General features: G+C 41.3%; 4 protein-coding genes across 8 annotated transcripts; 1 reads left to right on the forward strand and 3 right to left on the reverse strand.

The window, feature by feature from the left end:
- Nucleotides 1-244: 244 nt before the first annotated feature.
- On the reverse strand, nucleotides 245-7180 carry LOC139565369 (hemoglobin embryonic subunit alpha-like). 4 transcript variants are annotated; one of them, XM_071385648.1, is made up of 5 exons: nucleotides 7083-7180; nucleotides 6783-6837; nucleotides 4502-4601; nucleotides 592-794; nucleotides 245-465 (listed from the first exon to the last, which is right to left on the reverse strand). In XM_071385648.1, exons 3-5 carry the CDS (start codon nucleotides 4596-4598, stop codon nucleotides 337-339), a joined length of 429 nt encoding a protein of 142 aa, XP_071241749.1. In that variant the 5' UTR covers nucleotides 4599-4601; nucleotides 6783-6837; nucleotides 7083-7180; the 3' UTR covers nucleotides 245-336. The 4 variants fall into 4 exon arrangements, with proteins under 4 accessions (XP_071241749.1, XP_071241752.1, XP_071241750.1 ...); XM_071385651.1 differs by lacking the exons at nucleotides 4502-4601; nucleotides 6783-6837 and having other exon boundaries at nucleotides 7083-7101; XM_071385649.1 differs by lacking the exons at nucleotides 4502-4601; nucleotides 6783-6837; nucleotides 7083-7180 and adding an exon at nucleotides 6928-7018.
- A 2852-nt stretch (nucleotides 7181-10032) lies between these two features.
- Nucleotides 10033-10907, forward strand: LOC139565367 (hemoglobin embryonic subunit alpha-like). Its single transcript, XM_071385646.1, has 3 exons — nucleotides 10033-10172; nucleotides 10277-10484; nucleotides 10681-10907. Exons 1-3 carry the CDS (start codon nucleotides 10039-10041, stop codon nucleotides 10807-10809), a joined length of 471 nt encoding a protein of 156 aa, XP_071241747.1. The 5' UTR covers nucleotides 10033-10038; the 3' UTR covers nucleotides 10810-10907.
- A 2092-nt stretch (nucleotides 10908-12999) lies between these two features.
- Nucleotides 13000-13812, reverse strand: LOC139565366 (hemoglobin subunit beta-like). Of its 2 annotated transcripts, XM_071385645.1 has the most exons (3): nucleotides 13674-13812; nucleotides 13342-13564; nucleotides 13000-13239 (listed from the first exon to the last, which is right to left on the reverse strand). In XM_071385645.1, exons 1-3 carry the CDS (start codon nucleotides 13763-13765, stop codon nucleotides 13111-13113), a joined length of 444 nt encoding a protein of 147 aa, XP_071241746.1. In that variant the 5' UTR covers nucleotides 13766-13812; the 3' UTR covers nucleotides 13000-13110. The 2 variants fall into 2 exon arrangements, with proteins under 2 accessions (XP_071241746.1, XP_071241745.1); XM_071385644.1 differs by having other exon boundaries at nucleotides 13000-13564.
- A 1276-nt stretch (nucleotides 13813-15088) lies between these two features.
- Nucleotides 15089-15694, reverse strand: LOC139564847 (hemoglobin subunit alpha-2-like). Its single transcript, XM_071384688.1, has 3 exons — nucleotides 15682-15694; nucleotides 15467-15579; nucleotides 15089-15294 (listed from the first exon to the last, which is right to left on the reverse strand). Exons 1-3 carry the CDS (start codon nucleotides 15692-15694, stop codon nucleotides 15181-15183), a joined length of 240 nt encoding a protein of 79 aa, XP_071240789.1. The 3' UTR covers nucleotides 15089-15180.
- Nucleotides 15695-19415: the final 3721 nt, after the last annotated feature.

A 19415-nucleotide genomic window follows, 5' to 3' on the forward strand; every position in this document is an offset into this window, starting at 1 on the left:
TACCACTTTTATATTTTTAGACTACCTACGAAACCTTTACTGCAAACTTCTTAGAGGACTGCTCATGGACATGCGGCAATGTTTTGCACTGTCTCAGTTTTCTTTATGAATACGTTTTAGCATTTCGTCAAGATTTTGAGAAATAGTTATTTCAGCCTTAAAAATAGCAGCGTATTTCATCAGATCAAGTCCAGACGCTACAACACGACTCATTAAAAAGCAAAGTAAAGATCAGATAACGTGGTTATGTGCGTTTGAACATTTATTCATAATTTAGAACAAGACAGAGCATTGAGAACATGCTGCCATATGTCTGGTCTGATGATGACCCATATTTTATCTGTAAATTTCGGCCAGAGCCAGGGCCAGTTCGGCCAGGAACTTGTCCACGGACACATGAACCTCTGGAGTGAAGTCAGCGGGGAACAAAATGGCCAGCATCACCCATATGTTGTGGGACAGGATCTACAAGAGGAAATAAATGGAAATTAGTTCGTATGCATCTTTAATGTAGGCTATTTTAGCCTATGTTGTCTATTGTACTGTAAAACGTAGCCGATTGAAATGTTATAAATATTATACTGTCCTCACCTTGAAGTTGGCTGGATCTATACGTATCTGGAAGGCGTGCAGCTCGCTGAGGGTGAGGAGACCTGCGCTGAGGTCGTTGATCTTGGCCACGGCTTCACCGACGCCTCCCATGATGGTCTTACCATGCTTCCTGACCGGGGCAGAACCGGGAATCAGGTCCGACCAGTGGGAGAAGTATGTCTTGGTCTGGGGGTACTGGAGTACTGCCAATTTTCATAGATGAGAAGTTGAAACACAAATGACTCGTTTTTAAACGTAAGGTTTAACATGTTCATGCCAAGACACATACACATTGAGATGTAAGGGGATGGACCTCGTTTCCCAGGTGCGATGTAACCGATGATCCTACCAGATGCACTCTTATTTACGAGCCAACTTTATAAGAGTGTGTTGTTTCCCAAACAAGCACATAGAGAGAATGTTCGCTAAGTGAGTTGATACTGATATATAAAAAAAAAAAACAGCGCTGCTCTCGGATCAGATTTCTCTCACCTTAACATGAGAATTATTCCACAAGAATACTGACGACGGATCAGCACCTAGAGAGAAATTGCCACCTATGGCTGCAAATAGGCTATTGAGGCGGCTTATTAGCCTATGCTTCACCAATAATAATGCACTAAATTACATATTGGGCCAATCATTGCTCACATGTTGTCACACATCATGAAACACATTGAGACAAAAATGACCTAGTTGCAAAATATAACTCAATTGGCTGAACATGAAATAGTTTCAATATGATTTAAATAGCCTACATAGGCCCATGTAGCCTATATGTCTTTCAATGCAGTCATCTCGGTTTATCCTTCACTTGTTTGTAACAATTGCAAATACTTCGGGAACTTCGTATTTTTTGTCGACTTCGTTCTGCAGTTATCGGCAGTCACAGTCAGACAGATAGCTTAAACATATTGATTATATGTTTAGCGGAGATCTGGAAGTAAACTGACCCGGAAGGACAAAAAAGCGTCTGCATCACTAGTAGATATGCTGTTTTCAAGAGCCACGTTACTGACGAAGGCTCTGGGAAACACCTCGGCTATAAAATATACATCGTAAGAAGGTTCTAACGAGGATCTTAACGCTAAGAAGGCTCTGTAAAACAAGACCCTGCTTAGTCACATATCTTATTAAGGTATTGGCAGATTGGGTGAAAAAAAAGAAAATAATATATTTTGACCCATTTACTTGGATAACATAATAGTTATCGAATATGAGTTCATCATTTTTTTTTGCTCAAAAGTAGTAACTTATGTGAACCAATATAAAAGGAAGTATCTAAAAATGATATCTGGAAATATATTGTACAGTATCCATTAATGTGTTTTCTAAATGATGAAATTACTTTTCTAACCTCGTCGTTAGGTCGTAAATAAAGTAATACATAGGTTGGGGAGATGAGGATAGGAGGCTCATGACTTTGCAGATCTTGAATAACCTACATCAAGATCACTCAATAAACGTATTTCTTTAGTTACTATCTATAGAATGGCTTTTGCGTAAAATTACATGAATGGAGAGAACCTAATTGAATTTAAAATATTCTTTGCGACGTATTAGTCAAATAAATGATCTCTTATTTTTTTGTCTTTTTTTTGTTCTGTTTATTACTGATGGTGTAGTTATTTATTTGGCCATATTGGGGGACAGACTTATGGGGCCAACGTATGACAGAGGTTTCGTTTGGTATATGTCTTATTTATTTGATGCGTAATTATCGTGAACACTGGGTTATAATTGGAATCATAATTTTGTATGATTTTATATGAGCGAGACTGATTTAGATTGACTAAAGTGAATACATTTCTAATCCTGACCCCGCAATTAATGAATATCAATAAAATGATTTACTTATCAGTTAATACCATGTTGCCCAATACATTCAACGTATGGAGATTTTTGTTGGCAAGAAAAGGGTGTTTCTAAAGGCTTATCAGAACAAGGCAACCAATTGTAGCTTTTACGCAGAGGGTGTAACTCATTCAGAACGGCAAGATAAAACGTGAGCCTATACTTCACTGATAAACAGCCCTTTAGCTCGGTCCCTTACAAGAAAGTCAACTTCTTTCTGTTTACCACATGTTGGAGTGACTGGGGATAATTTCCAATCGTTGTTATAGTAATTCACGAAGCTAGCAGTGAATAATATAAAACGACTGTTAACTACAGTTTACGTCTTGATGGTGTTTTTATAAGGTACTAATAAAACAGCCACATATTGCCGGTGTGAAACTTTTCCATAAGTCGACCTCAGTTGACGTTTGGAAATTTAGGCAGAACTATGATTATATGGTGTTGGTCGATAAGACCAGCTGGCTGGCAAGGAATGATAGATTACCATTAACGTTTTGCGGACCTTTGATGTCGTTTTTGGCATGAATCCTCCAAGTTTGATTCGTTCACTGGGTCGGAGGGATTCAATATAAATGAAAAAGCCCCAGTGCCCGACACTTCTCACTTCTCACAGATCAGAGGACACACACACAACACCTTCAACATGGTTGACTGGACTGTTGAAGAGCGGAAGCTCATCATAGAGACCTGGGGCAAAATCAAGGTCAAAGTGGTCGGACTCCTTGCTTTGAGATGGTCGGCTTATAATAATGCAAGGAAATAAAATATATTGATAATATATCATTTGACTGTTCTAGTCTTGTTTTATATGTGTGCGCAATTCTATGGATTAATTGAATTAAATGTATTAATATATACACTGCTCAAAAAAATAAAGGGAACACTAAAATAACACATCCTAGATCTGAATGAATGAAATATTCTTATTAAATACTTTTTCTTTACATAGTTGAATGTGCTGACAACAAAATCACTCAAAAATGATCAATGGAAATCAAATTTATCAACCCATGGAGGTCTGGATTTGGAGTCACACTCAAAATTAAAGTGGAAAACCACACTACAGGCTGATCCAACTTTGATGTAATGTCCTTAAAACAAGTCAAAATGAGGCTCAGTAGTGTGTGTGGCCTCCACGTGCCTGTATGACCTCCCTACAACGCCTGGGCATGCTCTTGATGAGGTGGCGGATGGTCTCCTGAGGGATCTCCTCCCAGACCTGGACTAAAGCATCCGCCAACTCCTGGACAGTCTGTGGTGCAACGTGGCGTTGGTGGATGGAGCGAGACATGATGTCCCAGATGTGCTCAATTGGATTCAGGTCTGGGGAACAGGTGGGCCAGTCCATAGCATCAATGCCTTCCTCTTGCAGGAACTGCTGACACACTCCAGCCACATGAGGTCTAGCATTGTCTTGCATTAGGAGGAACCCAGGGCCAACCGCACCAGCATATGGTCTCACAAGGGGTCTGAGGATCTCATCTCGGTACCTAATGGCAGTCAGGCTACCTCTGGCGAGCACATGGAGGGCTGTGCGGCCCCCCAAAGAAATGCCACCCCACACCATGACTGACCACAGGGTGCCAGGGGCGAATTTACCAATCTTGGTGTTCTCTGGCAAATGCCAAACGTCCTGCACGGTGTTGGGCTGTAAGCACAACCCCCACCTGTGGATGTCGGGCCCTCATACCACCCTCATGGAGTCTGTTTCTGACCGTTTGAGCAGACACATGCACATTTGTGGCCTGCTGGAGGTCATTTTGCAGGGCTCTGGCAGTGCTCCTCCTTGCACAAAGGCGGAGGTAGCGGTCCTGCTGCTGGGTTGTTGCCCTCCTACGGCCTCCTCCACGTCTCCTGATGTACTGGCCTGTCTCCTGGTAAACTTCAGGGTAAGATTTTGGAGTTGAAAAGACGTGTAAATATGAGTACTAATGGAAGTGCCTAAAACAAATTAACAATACGTTTTTCCTCATTGATTTAAATCCAAGAGAATACTGCTGTTGCAAATAAATGACTAACGTTTCAATCGTTTCCTTTTCCCATACTGCCTCACCATTGTTCTGGCCTTCACGCCAGACGTCCAAGCGGCCTTGCAGAAGTTCCTGACCGTGGTCGTCTCTGCGCTGGGCAGACAGTACCACTAGAGACATGTTCTATCGTGAAATACACATATATATTCTTATTATAGAAGACAGTTTGTATGAATAATAAAATATATTGTTAAGCACACATCCATCCTCTTCACTTAATTCTGTTTGATGGGCAGTAAAACAGGAGCCATTACAAAATGTAGCCACGCCTACTTTAACTCTTATGCCGTTGGCCTAAGTGAGATTGAGAAACCTCTCTTTGACGCTCGGGTCACGAGAGAGAGATTTGGTAAAATATCACATGCAGCAACGAATTCTTATCAATGGAATAATCATTATATTCATCAGTATTATGTTATTATTGTAATTATATCAAAACATTCCTTGTTTTCTAATACACTACCGTAGGAAAAGTAAGATAGTCTATCAGAAAATATGTTGCCCAGGTTAACTTTTACTTGCCTCAGGTAGGCGGAATTTGCATATACAGTATCAGCCAAAAGTTTGGACACACCTACTCATCAAGGGTTTTACTTAAAAAAAAATATTTTCTACATCAAAACTATGAACTAACACACATGGAATCATGTAGTAACAAAAAAGTGTTAAACAAATCAAAATATATTTTAGATTCTTCAAAGAGCCACTGTTTGCCTTGATGACAGGTTTCAACACTTTTGGTATTCTCTCAACCAGCTTCACCTGGAATGCTTTTCCAACAGTTTTGAAGGAGTTCCCACATATGCTGAGCACTTGTTGGCTGCTTTTCCTTCACTCTGCGATCCAACTCATCCCAGACCATCTCAATTGGGTTGAGGTCAGGTGATTGTGGAGGCCAGGTCATCTGATACAGCACTCCATCACTCTCCTTCTTGGTCAAATAGCCCTTACACAGCCTGGAGGTGTGTTGGGTCATTGTACTGTTGAAAAACAAATGGTTGTCCCACTAAGCACAAAACAAGATGGGATGGAGTATCGCTGCAGAATGCTGTAGTAGCCATGCTGGTTAAGCGTGCCTTGAATTCTAAATAAATCACTGACAGTGTCATCAGCCAAGCACCCCCACACCATCACACCTCCTCCTCCATGCTTCACGGTGGGAACCACAGATGTAGAGATCATGCGTTCACCTACTCTGCGTCTCACAAAGACATGGCAGTTGGAACCAAAAATCTCAAATTTTGACTCATCAGACCAAAGGACAGATATCCACAGTCTAATGTCCATTGCTCGTGTTTTTTGGCCCAATCATGTCTCTTCTTCTTATTGGTGTCCTTTAGTAGTGGTTTCTTTGCAGCAATTCAACCATGAAGCTCTGATTCGCAATGTCTTCTGAACAGTTGAGATGTCTGTTGATTTGTTTAACACTTTTTTGGTTACTACATGATTCCATTTGTGTTATTTCATAGTTTTGATGTCTTCACTATTATTCTACAACTGTCACGCCCTGATCTGTTCCACCTGTTCTTGTGATTGTCGCTTATTTTTCCCAGTGTATTTATCCCTGTGTTTCCTGTCTCTCTGTGCCAGTTCGTCTTGTATGTTTTCAAGTCAACCAGCATGTTTTTCCCCGTGCTCCTGTTTTCCATTCTCTTTTTCTAGTCTTCCCGGTTTTAACCCTTGCCTGTTTTTTCTGGACTCCGTACCCGCCTGCCTGACCCGTCTGCCTGCCCTGACATCGAGCCTGTCTGCCACTCTTTACCTCTTGGACTCAGAATCTGGTTATGACCTTTTGCCTGTCCACGACCATTCTCTTGCCTACTCAATTTTGGATATAAATAAACTACAAATACTCTAACCATCTGCCTCCTGTGTCTGCATCTGGGTCTCGCCTTGTGCCCTTATAACAATGTAAACAATAAAGAAAAACCCTGGAATGAGTTGGTGTGTCCAAACTTTTTACTGGTACTGTAGCTAAACGTTGGCATTCCAAATGGGTTTGAAGAGCAACGTGCTGTTCGGAAAAGCACCTGATTTACGCAAAGGCACTATTTAAACAAGACGAGTCAAGAGGACTTTAACATTATTATAACATATCGTTGCAACACATTAGGAAGTGAGTAGCGTTATCATTAGGCATGATGCAAATCCTGTAAGTAGGCCTATAATGTTTTCAATAAAAATGCAGATATAGGCTATTTTACTAGTTGCATTTGGTGACGAAATATGTTAATCGCGTTATGCTATGAGATAGGAAATAAAAAGGGTAAAAAGATATTGTGAACATAATAATCATTGGCTCACCTTTCCTCGTTATCTCTCTGGTCGAGAGAAGAGGAGGTGCGGAGGTTAGAGTAGCCTTCACAGTAGTTTCACCAGCGCCACCCGTTGAAAAGCAAGTGAGATATACTTCAATTATACATGTATCATGCAGGGTGTATTAGCTTACCCAAACAATCAATATTCTTCTTGACAAAACGTATTACTCCGATTTTATCCACGCACCTGACAAACGGTGACATGCTCTCTATAAGCTGCTACTACGGCTAGATATTGGTGAACAAAGCCTAAGCTCTCATGCAAAGCACACACATATGCATTTACCTCTTTTTAGGGAAATCTGAGTGACATCGCACGACGTGGTAAGGATTATAGAGGTTCAGCAGTTTGTGACTTGAACAATAGACCTGGCCTAACCATAGAGAAAATGTATTTCAATCAACCTTCAACACACCTTACCGGAAGACGTGCGGTGTCATTGTTGCCTTGCTGTTGCAGAGATAAGACAGCAATCTTGGCACTCAACCTTTGCCAACGAGATGTCCATCATCATTTGTTTGGTACCACCCTTGACAAAACAGGGTCAGATTAATGAGGAATACCGTCTATAATGACTTTGGTTGTTGTAGTAGGCCTATTTACTGAATGAATGAATTAATTTATGTATTATCCAATTAAGTTGAGTTTATTTTATTTTTACAGGGACATTGCACATTAATCAACGTTTCAGTGAAAGAGCCGGTTTTAGCCAGCCGGCTAATTTTCAACCGCAGTCCATGGGCAGGTTATTAAAAACAATTACAATATAGACAATCATTGAGCAGTGAGCACACGCAGAGCAACATAGGACAAGCAAGATGTAGCATACAGACAGAGCAACATAGGACAAGCAAGACGTAGCATACAGACAGAGCAACATAGAACTAAAAGCAGCAAGACAAAATTCATAAAAGCAACAAAGTGTTTCCACACCTCACAAGCTACAGACAACAGACAACATGGAAAGCGGCAATACACAGCTAAGGATTATGTTCACGAATCTGATTGACCTTTAGCCATGTCTTCATGCATTTTGTGAAAGTGTGGTGCAGTTATGTGTGTCTGATGGCAGTGTATTCCAGACATGGGAAGCTCTCACAGAGAAAGCGGATTTACTAAAGGTGCTTTTCCTTTTAAGGGAACTATACAGTCACCTCTCATGGCAGACCTTGACCTGCCATATGTTTGAGTTTTCTGTTTAACAAAAATACTGAGTGGAGGGGGAGCCAGGCCATTTAGGATCTTGAATACAAGACATGCGTCGGTTTATTGCACAAGATTTTCCCAACTCAGACGCTCATGCTTTCTAAGGATGTAACAGTGATGATGGCTATTGCGCTTCCTATCAAGCACTTTGAGAGCCTGTTTGTAGACAGACTGAATAGGTTTTAATGTTGTACAGCAAGCTTGGGCCCAACTAGTCAAGCAGTATGTTAAGTGGGGGAGTATCATAGATTTGAAGTACAGTTTTGCTACATCTGTAGTCAAACAATTTCGTATAAATCGGAAATTAGCTAGGTTGAATTTGGTTATTTGAATTACCTTTTTCACATGCTTTTTAAAAGAGAGGTTGGAATCAAGTATGATGCCAAGGTACTTAAAATCAGATACCACCCAGAGCTTCTCCCCTGACACATAGACATCTGGCTCAGTAGCATCTGTTGCCCTCTTTGTGAAGAACACGCAGACAGTTTTTTTCACATTGAGATGCAAACACGAGTCACTGAGCCACTTTGTAACCTGGACCATTACAGTAGTGAGTTCTTGTGCAGCTTGTTGTTTGCTCTTTGCATGCACATATATCACTGTATCATCTGCATACATTTGAACTTCAGACCCAGTACAGACAGAAGGCAGATCATTAATGTACAGGCTGAACAAGAGGGGCCCCAGTATTGACCCTTGGGGCACGCCCACATCATAGCTAAGAGTGGGTGACAGCTCATTGCTCACTCTGACACACCGAGTTCTGCCTTCAAGGTATGATTTCATCCATCTCAAGGCATCGGGGGAAAAGTTGAACTTGGACAATTTTGTGATGAGATTCATGGTTAACAGTATCAAAAGCCTTCCTTAGGTCCAGAAACACAGCTCCAACAACGCCCCCTTTGTCCATCTTGGACTTCACATTTTCCAGAAGAAAGCAGTTGGCCGTTTTTGTGGAGTGTTTTGCTCTGAAGCCAAACTGCATGGAGTGTAATGTGAAGGGGCTGTTGTTGAGGTGGGCAATCAGTTGTTCTGCTACACACTTTTCAACAACCTTTGACACCACAGGTAGTATACTAATGGGCCTGTAGTTACTCACGTCAGCAGGGTCGCCTGATTTAAAGATGGCCGTTGTTATGGCCGACTTCCATACCCTTGGAAACACCCCGAGACCAATAGATGTGTTGGTGACCTTAGTAATGGGGCCAATGAGTGACTCTTTGTAGTTTTAAAGAAAGGTAGAGTCCAGCCCAAACACATCTTTGACTTTAGAGTTCTTTAGTGAGCTAATCACCTTGTTCACCTTTGACTCAGAAACCTCCCTTATGATGAAGACAGGTTGAGCGTCATTCACTAGCACTGAGCCCAAGAAACCAATGGAGGGGTTCTGTGTCAGTACCCTGACAGAGTCAATAAAGTAGGAATTGAAGGCTATTGCTATTTCGACTGCATCCTGTGTTAGATTGTTATTCACCATGATTTCTATTCTTTTTGCAGTGTTACTATGGTCTTTCCCTGTTAACTTTTTTAGATTCCCCCAGATCAATTTAGAATTTCCCTTTGCTTCACCAATTAATTACTAAATTAATTAATTAATGATTACATCAACGAATTAATCAATGAATGAGTCAATAAAACAAATGAACGCCTAAATAGCCAAAAAATACTAATCAGACAAATTCCAAAGACCATTCCTTGTGCATAAAACGTCCAGCTGACAGTGTTCATTATATTATAAGAAGTATAAAAGACATTGTTGCATCATGCATAATGTAGCCTTTAGATTCATAACAATTTGAAACATGATTCTTCCGTTTTTCAGCACTGTCGTCATGACACTTACACATACTGTATATCCGTGCGTAAAGCGTCACATTTGTGATTGATCATAATGAAATAGCAATATATTGATGGTTATCAATATACTAATGGTTATCACCAAACTCTGACTTCCATCCAATGACTTCCAGTTGAAGGTGGAGCTAAGCCAAAGAGATCGTTAGAGACCATATAAATATTCCCAGTGTCCACTCTTATGGCACCAGTAGTATCTTGTGTCACAGAAACCGCTAGAATGAGTCTCACAGCCAAGGACAAACAGATCGTGAAAGCCTTTTTTGGAAAGGTGGCTGGCAAAGCAGAGGACATCGGAAATGAGGCTCTCTCTAGGTAACGACATCTTTATATATTGAACGGATTGTTTTGTAACAGAGTTATGCGGCGCATTTACTCACGTTAACTCATAATACATGATCACATGTTTTTATTTCCAGGACCCTGGTGGTGTACCCCCAGACCAAGACCTACTTCTCCCACTGGAAGGACCTGAGCCCCGGCTCTGCTCCCGTCAAGAAGCACGGTCTGACCGTCATGGGAGGCGTCCTGGATGCCGTGACCAAGATCGACGACCTGGCCGGTGGTCTTCTGAACCTCAGCGAGCTGCACGCCTTCACGCTGCGTGTGGATCCCGCCAACTTCAAGGTGACTAAATAACTTACTGAAGCAATAAAACGATTCACCCTTTCTCAAAATATCACAGCGGCAACCGTGTCCAAATGTGAGTCCTATGTATGTATTTTGTGAAGGTTCCAATTAAATCTTCAGAAACACCATATTTCGCATATGGACTAGGCCTAAACGCTTGATAATAATAACTATATTCCCTCTACATCTACAGATCATCAACCACAACATTCTGGTGGTGCTGGCCATGATGTTCCCTGACGACTTTACCCCTGAGGTGCACGTGTCTGTGGACAAGTTCCTCGCCAAGTTGGCCCTGGCGCTTTCCGAGAAGTATCGTTAAAAGGCGAGAAGATACATCCTCTCGGTTTTCTGTGTTGATCATAAATGTGCACGTGTTGTATGATATGAATCATGGAATAAAAATACCGCCATCAACAACTGTTTATCTTGATCGTTTTTATTTAAAGGGAAAGCCGATTTTGCAATGTTAACAACTGTGTGGCGAAAACAGCCAGGCCGTTTCTTTCTCACTCCAATGATTGGCATCTTACCATTCAAACAATTAAACCTGATCTAGGATAACTTTTAAAACATGAAAGTATTTGGCTTGCTCTAAAAGGATTTGGCTAAAAGCAAATCTACCCGCTAACTGGGCAGAAAAATAATGTCGCAGTATGATTGTTTTGTAAAGCATAAACGGAATTTCAATCTTACCCAGTTACATTTGAGGACTTTGTAGCATTCAGCCACGAAAGTATCAACAACAATTACATGAACTAACAAGGCACTGAACATCAAACATCAATTAAACATGACACAACGGAGCAGGTTTGGAGAACCCTGTTATAACATGCCTCTTCCAATTGCGACGTCTGCTTATGCCCACGCATGTTGTCTCAAGAACATTTTATATTTGTAATACCCTCAAACACCAAACACCTATTTTGTAATACCTCATTTCAAAATAGGCCATCATCACTGTCAATCGTGAATGAGAGTTATTAATGTTTTACCGGCGAAACTGCATGTGTATTCCAATAACTTGATAGATCTCAATCAGTTTCATGGGAATAGTCTTTGCATTTCGATCTTGTTGAATGACTGTTTAGAGCAGATGGTGTTAACAGACTAACGGCCTTTCCTGTATTTTGTTTCAATCTAAGCATATATCCTGTTGAGTTTTGGCGCACGATACTTTTTTTTTTTAACAAACCATTCTAAAATCTCATTAGAAATGATGAGGTGTTTTTGGTGAAACAGTAACATTAGTCTATAGGCCTATTATGCTATGCTATTATATTCGGTTCTGTTATGTAAACTAATAAGTCATCGTTATGTGATCTTACCAGACATTGATTCAGCTTTGATCTAACTTTACTAAACGAGCACCGTTGTGAGAAGTGATGATCTTCTATTAGTAATAATAGTAATAAGTGATTGGTAGGACTATTAGGCTTAGGCAACAGATCTAGATGAGTGTTATTGTAAACGATTGGAGTGCCCTTCATGGTTCCAAAAGGACAGCACCTAAATAAACTTAGGATTTGATTAGCTTGAACACATGGTTACAATATACCCTATTACAGAATAAAATCAAACAGAGGGGTAAATAATCAATTCATATCATTTATTTGCAAAGATTTAATCAATAAATCAATTGATCAAATAGTGATCATAAATCATTACTATGTAGAATTACAAGATGTTCGTTTTAAAACAGCCATAAAATCATGCTTTTGTGTGTGGTGTATTTATGCATCTCAATAAACTATAATCTAAATGCATTATTACTTCCAACTTGGCCCAATATACATTTCAATTTTCCGCCACGCCATAGCCTACCAAGCTAGAACATTTAACCTTTATTTAAACCAAGAGCCAATACAGGCTAAATATCTTAAGCAGGGCTACGGCAACTTCCAGGGAGGTCAGGCTCCTGGGCTTTGTGGCGGCCACTCTGGTTTGGGTGTCCTCGGCGTTGCGGTGACCAAGTGTTCACATATCGTTCTGGGTTCCAATGCGCAATAGCAGGTCGGTGGACTTTTATGAACATCAAGCAGACACAGTTAATTTAGATTTATTTAATTTTATATACGTTCTGATGCTTTTAACTTTTCACGCCTCCAACCGGCCTCCCCAGTGCACACATGTAATCTACAGTTCTTCATCATTAGCCAGAGAGAGGACAGGGAATAAACATCCATTTACCTACCTCTAGGCTGCTGTAGCCTACATATTTATTGGGTTTGTCATTCTAACGCTATTTATGGAATTTACCCCTCATGTATGTTGTCACAGTTCATATGTGTGAAATGTATTTTAGGACGATATTTGTGCTTTTGGTTGGACAGAGAATTGGGTGCTTTGGAGGCGTACCAGTATAAAGAAGTTGCACAACTTCTAGACATATTTTAACCACAAAAAAAGATGAAGGCCTATTGACGTGGACCTTTCATTTGTTTAAAATAGATGTTAATGTAGGCTATACATGTTGACAAACGAACACATAATGAAAGCGATGACAAATATGTTTTCGATTTAGCACTTTATTTTTCCTTCAGAATCGATACATCTGTTTTGAGACATGCAATGAAGGGCGCCGGATGTTGCTCTGTTTATGTTGACGCAGGCAACGGACGCTCTAGTGGTACTGTCTGCACAGGGAGCACACCACGATAGCAAGGAACTTCTGGAAAGCACCCTGGACGTCAGCGGTGAAGGCAGCACCCATTCTCGCAGCAACAACAATAGTAAGGCAGTCAGCCAGCAGCTGCAAAAGAAAGGAGCAAATGGACATGTAAGAAAATGCATTCGGGCACACTATTGAGAGTAGAATATGACCTTGTGAAGTATAAAATGATAACTCATTTACCCGGAAGTTGTCGGGATCCACGCGCAATTTATCGGAGTGCAGCACGCTAAGCTCTGTGAAGGTGGCCTTGATGTCATCCATGTTCTTGACAGCCCGGACCAGTCCTTGCAGGACCGTCTTTCCGTGAGCGGCGACCTTGGGGTTTCCCTGGATGGCAGCGGCGTTGGACAGGTTTCCGAAGTTACCGAAATACCTCTGGGTCCAGGGGTACACGATCAAACACCTGGAAGTGAATAATGGAATTATGAGTGACTGCATTAATCATATAATATGCACGAGGTTCAATGTAAATGTAGGTCTATTTTTAAGGAGGTATGAAAAAGAGCAAAGACCTGGAAAGAGCCGCGGGGCCCACGTCATCGTAGTCCATCTTCCCGAAGATGCTCTGGATTGTTTGGCGCTCGAAGTCTGTCCACTGAACCATATTGACGTTTGTGAGGTATCACTCAATATGATATGTACTGTTCATGCTACTGAAGGGACAGCTTATATACGCGTTTTGTCTCCACACCAAAAGCCAGCTATTGGTTTAGCAGTTTTGTGTGGGCTGGGTTAACAATGTTTTGTAGAAATTCATTGCAGTACCACACCAGCCCATTCATAGCCTACTGTAAATTACAACGACCGAAAGGAACAAACCACCAAGACAGGGACGATAGTTTTCATGTGCCTTTTATGCTCATTCATTAATGACCATCAATATTTATTACCAATTCATATTTGAAATGATTTAAGTGGCGTTGGTGGAGATGTGGACAGTTTAATGTCCCTGTGACTGCCGATGTATAGACAAATCATTCATACTTTTGTTTTCAATAAGTCAAATTAAGAAAAAAGTTCTGCCAAAAGCCGATAAAGAAAATATGTTGCCTGCCTTTTATTTTATTTTATTTAGGCCTAATAAAACATTAATTATTATTTATTTACTTTTGTAATAATTTATTTTCTTTTTATTAATCTACATTTTATGATGATAAAGCATGTTTTCATTCACAATACATTTATTTCTTATTGTCTTTTATTGAATAATATGACAATTACGATATCAAGATATGTGTGCCTATGTTTTTTCAAGCAAGTGCAAGTTTGAGCAATTATTTAAATAATGATTGTTGTATAATATTAAATGGTTCAAACTAACCTAAATGACCTATTGTAGTTATCTCTATAAGAGCTGGGCCATTATCATGTCAAGTTTGGGTGAGATATCTGATCCAAGACCAGTGCTTCTGGCTTATTGATTATTTCATGAAATAATAACCTGGTCTAAATACTGTTAATGTAGGCATCCAGAAGACAAACAGTAATGACTTATATCATACAAGGATGAAAGGTCATATAATTTATTTTATTTTATTTTCATTTCACCTTTATTTAACCAGGTAGGCCATTTACAACGACCTGGCCAAGATAAAGAAAAGCAGTGCGACAAAAACAACAACACAGACTTACACATAAACAAACGTACAGTCATAATGATTGTGTTATAATAATGATAGCCTGATAATGATGATCATAATAATGATAATGAAGGTGGTGGTTACATATTACCATAATAATTGCTATTACTATTAATGGCAATGTGGACCCACAGTGGAGTAGTGGGAGTTTTCAACTTTGTGGATAGTGGATATATTTGTGTAATTATTTCACTATCAATAATCTAGGTCTATCAATTAAATAAATAAGTAACTAAACATTAAAACACATATAGCCTACGATTAATCAGGACAGCAGGACAACAACGTTTCAGATTCGATCGGTAGGATTCCTTTATTGCATTTTTTCTTTTAAATTTGCACCCTACAAAGATTGTCAAGTGGAAATCTGTCTCATTGCTTAACGGTACTTCTCAGACAGAGCCAGCTGGGCCAGAAACGTGTCCGTGGCCACGTGCACCTCAGGGGTGAAGTCATCAGGGAACATCATGGCCAGCGTGTTGTGGTTGAAGATCTGGGGATGTGAAGGGAGAGCAGAAACATTATTAGAAGCATATTTCACGAGTATGTTTCTGAAGATTGAAATCCATACATTAAGCTATTACAGTATTCAAACTTCAACGGTTGCTAATGGAAAAAAGTTACTAGTGAGAAAGAAAACAAGGTCATTTTTACTATTTACTAACCTTGAAGTTGGCAGGATCCACTCTCAACATGAAGGCGTGCAACTCGCTGAGGGTAACGGAGAGACTCGTTGTTGCTTCAACTTCTTGACTTGCTGCCAACCAACTCAGTAAAGCTCACTGTTTCGGGGCTCTTTTTATGTATTGTCTGATCTGCCCAAGCACAATGCTGCTGCCCAGAAACCACCGCCAAAAGAGACCCGTTGGTTATCTCTTACCATAGCGTGTCATCTTAGTTGTTTACAACTCATGGCACACAGCCAAGTATACATAAAATAAGTCATGGGCGCGTGGCAGGGTTATTAAGCCGTTATTTTCTTCTTTCTTTTAGTGGATTTCTTATTATGACATTATTTTGAATGTTATGAATATCGCTGGCAAAAACAGAATAAACTAATGTTGAATGACATACTGACAGTAGAAAAGAGGAGCATATCTTCTTTTTAATGATGTCAACTTTACTCAACTCCTAATATTGAGCCAATGACACTCACTGGAGTATCTGACCTAGGCTTTGAAAAAGGACCCGCTAATAGGCTAGTGCCGCAAGTGCTGCTGGCTGCTGTTAAGCTTTCTTGACTTGGACATTCATTTTGCCAACCTTTGTTAATCGAGCTAAACAGCTGCTTTTAGTGAAAATGTGTTTGGAGTTTACACTTCCTCTTCCACCTCATTCCCAAAACATGGGCATGAATATGGAGTTGATTCCCCCTTTGATGCAATAACAGCCTCCACTCTTCTGGGAAGGCTTTCCACTAGATGTTGGAACATTGCTGTGGGGACTTGCTTCCAGTCAGCCACAAGAGCATTAGTGAGGTCGGGCACTGATTTGGGCTATAAGGCCTGGCTCGCAGTCGGCATTTCAATTCATCCCATAGGTGTTCAATGGGGTTGAGGTCAAGGCTCTGTGCAGGCCAGTCAAGTTCTTCCACACCAATGTCGATAAACCATTTCTGTATGGTATGGACCTCACTTTGTGCATGGTGACAATATCATGCTGAAACAGGAAAGGGCCTTCCCCAAACTGTTGCCCCAATGTTGGAAGCACAGAATTGTCTAGAAGGTCATTGTATGTTGTAGCGTTAGGATGTCCCTTCACCGGAATGAAGGGGCCTAGCCCAAACCATGAAAAACAACCCCAGACCATTATTCCTCCTTCACCAAACTTTACAGTTTATGCATTGGGACAGGTAGCGTTCTCCTGGCATCTGCCAAACCCAAATTAGTCTGACGGACTGCCAGATGGTGAAGCGTGATTCATCACTCCAGAGAACGTGTTTCCGCTGCTCCAGAGTCGGCAAGCTTTAACACCACTCCAGCCGAAGCTTGGCATTGCGCATGGTGATCTTAGGCTTGTGTGCAGCTGCTCGGCCATGGAAAGCCATTTCATGAAACTCCTGACGAATAGTTATTGTGCTGACGTTGCTTCCAGAGGCAGTTTGGAATTCCAGAGTGAGTGTTGCCACCAAGGACAGACGATTTTTATGCGTTATGCGCTTCAGCACTCGGTAGTCCCATTCTGTGAGCTTGTGTGGCCTACCACTTTGGGGCAGAGACGTTGTTGCTCCTAGACTTTACCACTTCACAATTAACAGCACTTACAGTTGACCAGGGCAGCTTTAGCAGAGCAGAAATTTGACGAACTGACTTGTTGAAAAGGTGGCATCCTATGACTGTGCCACTTTGAAAGTTACTGAGCTCTTCAGTAAGAACATTCTACTGCCGATGTTTGTCTATAGAGGTTGCATGGTTGTGTGCTCGATTTCAAACACCTGTCAGCAACAGATGTGGCTGAAATAGCCGAACCCACTAATTTGAAGGAGTGTCCACATACTTTTGTAGTGTACTTTTGTATATACAGTATAGTGTATCATTCACCTGATCATAAGACAAGATGTGGATTTTTCCCCCGCTAACTTACTGTGGGGGTCCTTGGGCCGCCGGTTTACCTGGGACACGGTCCCTGGGCAAGAACATTTAGAAGACCCCTGGCTCCTGGAGATATGGATATTGAATGAAAATGGGTGAACTCCCATTGAAAAGCAGAAGTCCACAAAACTTCAGACCTGGACGCATAGTCAGTAGGGTCAAAGCCTGTGTCACAATTTAAGCTTGTACTTTGTCAACATTTGGCCATACCACGACAACACAAGGATTCTCTTTAGACTGTGAAAATGTCGTGCTGAAAGGACAGCTCCGCTAATCGGTCAGGTAGCAGCATAGAGACAGCGATGGTCAGGGTGAACTTGGTGGTGCTGAAGAACAGCTCCACCAGTTAGTGAAATCTCACTGATGATGATGGCACACTTTGTCTCAGCAGCTACCAAACATTAGCTACTGTAATATTGTTTGTAGTGTCATCCTAATAACTATATTTATATGGATTCATTGAATTAAATTGATTTGTTTATATTATGTATCTTATAATATAGTTTGTATTTTCCAGGTGTCTTATTGTATATCTTGACACATATTGATGTGTCTTTGTCCTGTCTGTCCCGTGTAAATAGTATTCGTATTTTTCGTATACATTTCGTATATATTTTAATTTCACTTTCCATCTAGGAACTGAATATACATTCCTACATTCCGCCTCACCCAATGTGGTACGGACCTGCTATTTTTTTATACTTTAGAACCGTAACCCCAATCAGAAGCTAGCCAGATAACTAGCTACTAGCTAGTAGTCAGTTAGCCACTGCTGCGGTCTTCGCCCTTAACTCGGACACAGCCAGCTTCAATACCGGGCCAATACCTGCCAGTCTGCAAGCGCGATATCAACCCAGAGCATATAGGACTGCTTTTTCTCTACCACATCACCGGATTCCTGACGCAAGCTCTGGACAATTACACCGTATTATCACAGCTAGCTAGCTGCAACCGAGTGGCTACTACTGGCTAACACCTCTGTCCCGAAGCAAGCACCAGTTAGCCTTGAGCTAGCCTCGAGCTAGGCCCATCTGCCGGCTAGCCGAAGAGGTCTACCAGCGAACTCTTGGGCTACAATACCTCTTTTGCCAATTGGACTGGACCTTTTTTTTTTGCCGACACAGAGCCCTGCCAATCCATCACAACTGGTCTAAATCAGCTACAAGCTAATTTAGCCATTTTTTTGCCGCTGCTAGTAGCTTTTACCTTCTGCACAGACACCAGCCCTGTTATTAGCCTGGATATTACTCACCAATTTACCAGCATCGGACTGTCTCTCGACAACAACGCCGGATTCCTGCCGTAATCCCTGAGCCACTACTTCTGATCCTCACAGCTAGCTTGCAGCTAGCGCAGTTAGCGCCACTGCCACGAAGCTAGCACCAGTTAGCAAACACAATTCTACAATTCACAACCTCTCTTTCGCCATTCGGCTTGGATTCTCTGGATTCTCTGTCGACACGACCACGTCTGAGCAGACCCCCTCCGTCTGAGCAGACCACCCCCCGGGCTACTAACTTTAAACGCCGCGTGCTAGCTTAGTGGAGGCCTCCCTGCTCCATCTACGGCTGCCCCCTGGACACTATGATCACTTGGCTACATAGCTGATGCATGCTTGACTGTCCATTAATTCACGGTACTCCATTCTGTTTATTTGTGTTTTATCTGTCGGCTCTGTGCTTTAACTCAGGATCTGTGTGTAGTTAATCCGACCCTCTCTGCCTAGTCGTCGCCATTTTTACCTGTTGTTGCTGTGTTAGACTAGCACCCTGTTATTGCTGCTGTTATCTTACCTGTTGTTTTAGCTAGCTCTCCCAATCAAGACCTGCAATCACTTTATGCCTTATTGTATGTCTCTCTCAAATATCAATATGCCTTGCATACTGTTGTTCAGGCTAGTTTTCATTATCATTGTTTTGGTTTGCAATGGACCCTGTAGTTCCACTCTCGGTACCTCTGATACCCCCTTTGTCCCACCCCCCACACATGCGGTGACCTCACCCATTGAGACCAGCATGTCCAG

Source organism: Salvelinus alpinus, chromosome 36 (assembly GCF_045679555.1).
Source record: "Salvelinus alpinus chromosome 36, SLU_Salpinus.1, whole genome shotgun sequence".
NCBI classification, from domain to species: domain Eukaryota; kingdom Metazoa; phylum Chordata; class Actinopteri; order Salmoniformes; family Salmonidae; genus Salvelinus; species Salvelinus alpinus.